Genomic DNA, 9,560 nt, shown 5'->3' on the forward strand with positions numbered 1-9,560 from the left:
TAAAGAATTTAGTTATTTAGCTGGCAACAAGTGAAAGAAATTTTTTAAAATTAAGACTGTATAAGAAAAGATCAGCAGAAATGTGATCATTCTAAACAAATACTTAAAGGATACTGTGTGGAAGAGGTATTAGATTTAATCAAAGTGGCTTTACAAGACCAATAGGTAAAATTTATAGGAGGGCATAATTCAACAGATAGTATGATATAGTGGTTAGGAACAGGTCTGGAGTCAGACAAACTTGGTTTGGATCCCAACTCTACCAGTAGTGAATTCAGTGACCTTAAGATGGTTGCATAATTTCTTTATACTTAACTCTATTGACTTCAAAATTGATAGCAACAATTTCCACTTTATAGGGTTTTGTGATTCCTAAATAATAATGCATGGAAAGCCCTAAGCACAGTACAGCACGTATTAAATTTCAAGAAATGCTAATTATTTCAAATCTAAAATTGTTTCAGTCTTCATCAAAAAAAAAAATTATACTACCAAATCTGAAGGAATTCAATACAGCAATTGTTAAGCTGGTTGAGGAAGTATTTATAACTGGCTCATACTGTAGAATCACTGTTAGACAAGATTGATATATTATTCAACTACATAAAAAGTCAAAGCCACCACCTAGCAAGATGACTTTTTTCACTTATACACTTGAGCGTTTAACCTCCACCTCCATGTGTAGAAGCAAAAGGTGAGAGTCCCAGCCTTCAAAATGACTTCCCTGAATTATCTAGAGGAAGAACTGAGTTACAGAAATGATTTTGTCAATCTTCCTCCAAACCCTAATTTTCACTACCTGCTTTAGTGTTCCACTACACAGCAGAGAAATTCTCTATTTTAGTTCCAATTCCTGAAGCATTCCAACTTACTGGTTCAGAATAACCTTTTGCTTGCCAGAAGTGGCCACTTGGTAGCCATGGTGGATTATGAAATAGGCACATGTCAAATGACCAAAGAAATCTCAGAGTTGCAAATTTCAAGACCATATGGCCCAACCGTGGGGAATATCTAACCAATCAAGAGAAAGGGCCATCTTCTCTTCCCTCAGCCCACCTAGAGAGTGGCTTCCTGAGGTCTCCATTACTTCTATATTTTATCACCCTAATGGTAATAAAAGGACACACAAACCTCTCTTGATTTGACTTGTATCTCCTCCTAATAGAAAAAGCACATGTATCAATAGGCACAGACTTTTGGAAACATCCACACCAGACAGAAGTCTTCTAGACAATAAGGGGAGAAGTACATAAAGTAACTAGGAAAGAAAAAAAATCAAAAGAATATAAAGTCAACAAAAATAACTGCCATTATTTAGGACCAGTGATAAATTATGCTGACATTATGTACCCCTGATATGACAAAAAGAGAGTTAACCTCGGTGGGAGTCTCAAAACCTTAACCCCAGTCTAATCATGAGAAAAATATCAGGCAGGTCAAAACCGAGAAACACTCTACAAAACACCTGGCCAGCACTCCTCAAAAGGATCGAGGTAATGAAAAACAAGGAAATACTGAGAAAATGTCACAGACCAGAGAAGACTAAGAAGCCATGACAACTAAATGCCATGTAGGATCCTGAATGGGATCAGGAATGGAAAAAGAACATTCATGGAAAAACTAATGTGAAATCCAAAGTCTAAAATTCAGTACAACTTTAATGTACAAATGGTAATTTCTTAGTTTTGACAATGTACCATGATTATGTAAAATGCTAACCTTAAGGGAAACTGGGTGAAGAGAACTCTCTACAGTACATCTTTCACAACTCCCCTGTACATCTGAATTTATTCCAAAGTTTAAAGTTTATCTCTTAAAAACAGAGAATATTTTATCGTTAAAATAATTTTACACGCATGTAAGAGAAAACCACTGTGCTTCTGTTGATTGATTGTATTCTGATTGTATGGTTTCTACTGAAAAAATAGCTGTCCATCAGGTTTTAAATAACCCTGGGGAAGTTGTTTACTCGTTAAAACTTAGTTTCCTCTGTTCATATGTGAGGCAATGTGACATAGCCAAAAGAACATTTCATTATATAACTGTATATGGAGGAGAATCATTTTAACCTTTTTGGAACTTTAGCTCCTCATTCAAAAAATTGGGGCAGTTATACTACATTTACTTTTAATCACCTAGCTCTCAACTTTTATGTTTCACATGAACAAATCACAGAGTGAGTACGAAAAACAAAAATTTTTTCAAATAAGTTTGAGAATACCATGCATCTAGCTGAGGTAAGAGGAACTGAGGTGTAGCTGAACTGTTGATAAGCTATTGTTTCTTCCCTTACTTAAAAAGTAACAATAAGGGAGGGCGCTTGGAAACTTGGCAGAGGAGTCTGGAAATTCAGGGGTGGTGATTCTGGGAGGCAAATCTATGAAAAAGCAATGGTTTTTAAAGCCAAACGGAACAAGGGAAATATATTCTGGCAGAAAATGGTATAATGCAAGAGCTATGAAAGGATAGGCCAAGTGAAAGGATGAGGCATTTGGGACCACAAAAGTCTGCTTATGACTTAAGCAGACCAAGGCGCAAACAAGCCCCCTCATGGAATTCTCCTCTGGTGTTCCATCAGGATGGGGTTCCAAGCATCATAGGGAAAGAGTCAGAGCTTTAAAAAGGAAACTCTGAATCTCCAGTAGGAAAGGACACTCCTTTTCCCATGATGAATGGAGCGAGAGAAATAATTTAGTCTTAAACTAGAGGTAGAAAATGAGAAAAAACTAGCAAGGACAATATTATATTACAGGAACAGCCAGCCTCCCAGGGGTGGGATGGAGCACCTGAATGATTCTTGTTTGAACCACTCCCCACTGAATAATATAATACTGAGTATCTATATATCCGTATATAATTACATGCTGGGTATAGAACTGTTACCCCAAGGTTCCCTCAGGCACACTAAAACGATCTTTACACTTTAAAACAATTCACTTCACTGAGAAAGAGGAAAAGAAAAAAGGCAGCCACAAACCCTGAAGGGTTAGCTTTGAAAGATTAATCCTCCCTGACTGACAGAGAAATAAGGCTACCCATGCTCCTGGCAGTGAAGTGTGGGGCAACCTTGGGAACCAAGTTTCAGCACATGATCCCAAGCAAAGTTTGGGTCTCTCATCCAAAAGCATCTAAAGGGTTCTTTTTTTTTTTTTTTGATATCTACTATAGGCAAAGCTCTATACCTATAAAACACAAAAAGAAAAAAATAAAATCCTGCCCTCGAAGAGGTTATAATATAATATAATATGTTAAAAGAAATGCATTATGCCTTTATACTATAAGTTAACTATCATTTGTATAATGACTTAAAACACTTTCACATTTATTCTCTGGAAAGATTTCATGGCCTCATAAAGCCTTGTGTGGTTGGCGTTGTTCTTGTTATTATCCACCCTACTTCCACCAGCCAATGACGGATGTCCTCTGAAGCTCAAAGCGGTTAGGTGACCTACTTAAGATGACGCAGCCAGAGAGCGGTACAGTCAAAACCTGAACTGCTTTTTTCTCTTACAAATACAGATTTGTTGTCCCAGTTTGCTTTTAAAACTCTTCTTTTTTATCTTTAATGTACTACAGTTCATAAAAGGAGTTGCTGTGGATTTGGTTTTGTTTATCATTACTACTCTGAACTCAACGTGCCCCTTCAACCTGAGGCACAGTGTTTTTCTTCAGTTTAGGAAACTTCTCGCTCATATTTCTTCACATATTGCCTCATTCCCATTTGCTCTAGCTTCTTCTAGAATTTGATTAGGTCCTGCCAATCCTTCTCAGTCTATCCTCCAAGCTTTTCATGACTCATTCATATTTTCCTCTCTTGGTATGTCTCTGTACTGCATCCTGGATGAGATCCTCAGATCTCTTTTCCAAAGCACTAATTCTCTCCTCATCTTTATGTAATATTCTAGTTCAAACTTTTTAGAAACTATCTGTTCTTTTTTCATATTGTCTGTTCTTCCATTAGGGCTTCTCTACCCTCTTCTCTTCTATCTTTGAAATCATTTCCACACGTATATTGCATAGTCTTTGGTAGGTGGTTCCGGCACATGACTCGTCTATTGGTTACAACTATTAACATTACCTCATGGTAGTTTTATTGTGAGTCTATCACTGTAACCACAGAACCAGCTCAAAATGGTCCCATCCCGTTTAACAAGATACTGAGTTGTTCTTCAGAGACAACAGACCAAAACTGCTAGCCATGCAGTTGAAGCATTCATAGAGGAGAAGACTTTGACCTGCAGCTGCACCAGAAACCAAAGTCTCACCTCCTCCTGCAACACCCCCACCTCCCCAACACACACCACCACAGAAGCAAAGGACCAGGACGTAACCAGAACTTGAACATGAGAACTATTTCAAAAGCCAAGGGTCCTTGTCCAGGAAGATCTGGTGTCCACGCTCCTTTAGTATAAATGGCCCAGTTATAACTCCAATTATAACTTGCCCACCCCAGCACTTCCACACACCTATTCCCCCTAAACCCTTAAAAACCCTTAACTGAGTCCAGCTAGCAAGGTGGATTTGAAACACCATTAGGTCTCCCATCTTCTCGGTTGGCGCCTTCTCGATCAATAAATTTTTCCTAACTCCAAACTCTGATATTTTGAGTTTTGGCCTTTCATACTGTCGGGTACATGAACTCGGGCTTCAGTAACATCTTCAACAGTAACTGTCATGGCAAGAAGACCTCACTTGCCCAGAGTTGGAGGAGTGTCCCTACTGAGTGGTTTTATAAGTGCTTCTAATGGGCAGTGTATCTCCTGCATCCTGCTTTATGTTAATTTTTCTACCTGGGAAGAAATTTGGACCTCTTATTCAATGTGACCAATTTAACTCAAAGGACATTTATTGTGCTTGTCACTCTCTCTCAAAAGTTCTGAGTTTAGGGAGGATGAAATATATATGATATTGTTATAATGAGAATCGTGTGGAAAGTGTCTATCACAGGAAGTAAAACATGGGAAATATTTTCCAAACGTTAAACATCTCCCCTCTCCAGGGCAGTAAGTACCACATCCTGACTTGGCTCTAGGGAATCCCTTTGACTCTCTCTCCAGATTCCTTCCCCTTATTAAAGCTGCTTTTCACCATTGTGAGAAGAATACTTATACGGTGTGTTTAAAATGAATACTGTTTTAAAATTATTTTTATTGTTATAAGTACACACAAACTGTAAAATTTATTTGAGCAAGGTTTTAATTACTTGTTTCAGTTGTGTATGATTATTTGCATATTTCATTAATCTTTCTTTCATAGCAATCGAATAATAATGTCTCCTGCTACGACCAGTTTCTCAGTGGATATTATCAAGCTATCTCTAAAATTATACTTAGAAAAGAGTTCTAAGACAACTGTTAGTTATTACACACGATTCAAAGTGACATTTTAAAAGCTAAGCTAACACATCACTGTCACCCTCCTGGAGATTTTACAAAGATAAATTAAATAGCTGCTAATGAAAAACTAACACTTATAGTATAACTGTCACAGAAATATATAGCTATATATTATTCAGTTGTATTTACTGGTTTGAAAAGTGGCCTCTACAGTTAATTACCTAGATTTCCTTTCTGATAAATGATTGTCAGCAAAACAAAAATTTGAACTATTTCATTATAAATCCTTCAATGTGTAAAAGAAGAAAAACAGCAGGGAAACTTCTGAAAGAATTTTCAGTGGACATAATTATAGTTGAAAGTTTCACACTGAATAAAATTTTAACATGACTTATTTAAGACACAAAAATAATCCCCACTTCCCAGGTCACAAAATAAAAAATATTTGTTTTCTTTACCTCTGAACTTCTTGGGAGGGTTGGCAAGGTCTCCTGCTTCTGGGTGCACCACGCACCGATCATCCACTAACCTAGAAGGAAAAGAAAAATTGCATTGTTAACAGTCATGTTCGTAAAACATAAACTGCATGTGGGTATTACATAAATATTTACAAAAAGTTTCAATACCATTCTTCACTAAAAAAACTTTTAATAATCATGGATTTGTAAAAAGATTTGGTTACAAAGGTATTAATAAAAGCAGGGTTTATGAAAGTCAGTAGTAAGCAACACTGTTAAGCAACAGGAAACTGGTTGGATAAATCATGATATAGATAAACCATGGAACGCTGTAGAGCTATTTAAAATTCATTTAAAAAATACACTGGCCTACAAAACATTTATAACATGCTATGAAAATAAATGGTATTAAACTAATAAGGTATTATATATGTTTACACACACATATACACCTCTATACAAACACATTATAAGGAATGGAACACAGAAACCAACACATTAATCTTGGTTAGATTCCTCGTGGTTTTTATTTTCCTTTTTTGTCTCTGAGTGTGTTTTTTTAATGAGGAAAAGGTAAGCTTATAAGGTCAGGCTTTCAGAGCAACCATAGAGTGGGTAGTTATGAGAACTCATCCTGCATTCAAACCCTGGCTCGTCCACTTCCTAGCCAGGTGACTTTGGGCCTCCTTCTTTATACCTATAAAATAAGAATAAGAGTACCTACCTCACAGCATTGTTAGGAAATTAAATAACTTAATATCCACAAAGTACCAAGTATAGTTTCTGGCATATAGCAAACCCTTAATTAAGTGTTTAACAGATAAATAAAACCAATGATCTTGCCTGTCTTATTCCTTACCACACTGATTCTAGAAGAGTGCCTGACACATAGTAGGTACTCAACAATTTCTAATGAAATGTATAAATTGCCTTTGTTGTTACAAAAACACATTTCATCGCTATCAAAATATTCATAAGAAGCCAGTTTCTAGGACAATTCCAAAAGCAAGAAGCTGAATCTCTGCCCTGAGAGCCAAGTGACATAATCATCTGTTCAAAGAGGAATACCTAACTAGCAAAAACTTACTAACGTTCGTTTTCTCCATTGACTGAGTGGTGGAAATAACTGTGTTTTTTTTCTAGTACATTTTGAGAACACATCTGAATTAGTTCCAAATTCATGATTTTATTTGAAGGGAGATGCTCAAGTTGCAACTTAAAATATATATATTTATATATATAAATAAACCAGATTCACTAGTATGCATTAACACCAGCACAGAGTAAAACCCAATTTGTGACCAAATGTCCCCTTGAACCAAGATGATCAATCAAATTGAAACTTTGGTTCCTGGTTTATATGGTTATCAGAAGCAGACACTTCCTAAATCACCAGACTCTTCTACGAAATCCAACTTCCACAAAACAAAACGTTAATTTGGTCAAGCGATATGGTTCTTTCTTTGATTTTTTTAATATAATTCATTTGCACTGGTTTACTAAAATGTGGTTTTACAAGAGCTGCCAAGCATGAAAGAAATTCCTTTTAAAAGTCTTTCAAACTGTTTTCATAGCAGAAAGTCACATAGGGTCAAGAGAAAGCAAACCCAGACCTCTACAATATCCAACTTCAGTCTGCAACATTGAATGCGAAAGGCTCAAAGAGTCCTGAGAATGTCACAACGTAGCATTTAATTTTTTTTTTTTTTATGCTGTGAGGGAAAGGTCAGCTTTTCTAATTAGTTAAGACATGTTAAGAATTCAAAACATAATGATAAAAAAAACATAGTCTTATTTAGAGAACACTAAAATTATATAAAAAGTGGCATCGACATTCTACTCATTCTTTGTGACTACCTATTCCCACAGAACTATAGGCTCCCACCAGAATGCTCCCTAGGAGTCCCCACCTGCATGGGCTAGCCATCAAGAGGAACGGGAAAAACTAAAGCTACTAATTAGATCACAGTGCATTTATGTGGTAAACACTTATGCCTATCCTCAATTAGCTGACAGTCCAGATAAAAATATAATAATTAAGAGTGACTTCCATCCTAAGAATTTGTCCTATTCCTTATATCCAAATATCTGTGAAAATCACAGACAACCATTTCATCATGCAGATTTAAAGAGCTGGAACTGAGAATGGAAGAAAGGGAAAAGTAGGATAGGAAGAGTATAAAGAAGCAAGGAGTCTGAATGTGTTACAAAGATATATACGATCATTGAAGTTAAAAGTTAAACAGAATTTTAATGGCAACGGTTGGCACAACTTCTGCAATATACCCAACACCCTCTTCTTGAATACCTCCAAGTGCAGAGTATTCCCCCCTTTACCATATTTCTGACAGTACTAATATTAGAAATGTGTTTTATATAGAAATGAAATAGCACTCTGTGTTTCCAACCATAGTACTTATCACATTTTCTTATAACTACTTGCTTAGTTGTCTGGATCTTTCAATAAATTGTAACCATGAAGTCAAGAACGAAATCCATCTCGTTTACCATTCTATCCTTGGCATCTTCTAGAATTAGTTACAGTAGACATTAAATATTTGTTATACGAATAAATGAGTCAATGAATAAATGAGACTTGCTTCCTGAATAACTTTCCCTTTTTGGTTCCAGTCCTTTCTTCTAGAACTGTATAGATTAACTCTTCTTTTTCTGGGATGAACTAGACTATTTCTATCCAGTTCTTCCTCATTTGGATATTTACCAAGGAGCTCAACATCTTTTCATATATCCCAAGGGTCAACATGCCCCTTAAATGTGATCCTAGAGACTATCCACTAGAGTGTCCCCAACAAGTACAAGGACAGAAGACTCTTCCCTCCTTCTTTCAGATACTAAGCTTACAGTTATGTATCCTAAGATTGTAATAGCTCCATGACACTCAAGTCCATCTCTGACTTTCATTAGGTTTATAGCTAAACAACAATTCCAGGTCCTTTTCATGTGTAGTACTGATAAGACAGGCTGTGCCATCCAGTATCAGGGAAGTTAACTTTTATAATCTAAGGTCAAGAATTGACAATTGAATAAATATAAAGATCAACCTTTGGCCTATGAGCAGAAATCATCTGAAAATCATGTATTCCATCTCTAGCTAATTCATTTAGAGACCCCGTCATGATTACTGCCCATTTTAATCACTCATAAACAGTGTTTCCCAAATATGGTTAACTAGATGAATCTTATGGGGAGTTAAAATAATAATAATCATAATCATAATAATAACGTTTCTTTGGTCTAGACCTACAGAATCAAAATTTTCTAGGAATCAGGACTAAGAATCTATATTTTTATAAAGCTCTCTAACCTTCCTTAAATGAATTAGTACCTGTTCTACACTCCCATAGTACCCTAGTCTCTCTATCAGTAGAACTTACCTCACTCCATCATAATTTCTTATTTATACATATTGTTTCCAACACTATATAAGTTCCAAGGGAGTCAATCCATTTCTGCTTTGCTCACCATAATATGCCCAGCTTTAAGTATTAGGCCTCAAACATGGGAGGTGCTAAATAATCATGAATTGAGAGAGTGACTGAGTGACTTTCTGAATCACTGAATAAGTCAACAATGTTACATTTGTAGATCACATAAAAAGTAAAAATAACTAGAACCAACAAACGGTTGCCTAATAGTAGATGGAAGAAACAGTCGGAAATATTCCCCATTCAGATGTGTCTCAGAAAATTATCAAAAATGTCAAATCCTGAAAAAGGCCAAGATGGCCTGCTCTAAATAACAATAT

General features: G+C 36.1%; 1 protein-coding gene and 1 pseudogene across 1 annotated transcript in view; one reads left to right on the forward strand and one right to left on the reverse strand.

The window, feature by feature from the left end:
- The window catches only part of ITPR2 (inositol 1,4,5-trisphosphate receptor type 2), a 437,650-nt gene that overhangs the window by 387,664 nt on the left and 40,426 nt on the right, over positions 1–9,560 (reverse strand). Inside the window, exon 2 of the mRNA XM_011363170.2 lies at positions 5,795–5,865. Within this exon, the coding sequence (XP_011361472.1) occupies positions 5,795–5,865 (71 nt within the window). The remainder of the gene's footprint in view (positions 1–5,794; positions 5,866–9,560) is intronic.
- LOC105294107 overlaps positions 5,901–9,560 on the forward strand; it is a 5,158-nt pseudogene continuing 1,498 nt past the window's right edge.

This window comes from Pteropus vampyrus, unplaced genomic scaffold (assembly GCF_000151845.1).
Source record: "Pteropus vampyrus isolate Shadow unplaced genomic scaffold, Pvam_2.0 Scaffold82, whole genome shotgun sequence".
NCBI classification, from domain to species: Eukaryota; Metazoa; Chordata; class Mammalia; order Chiroptera; family Pteropodidae; genus Pteropus; species Pteropus vampyrus.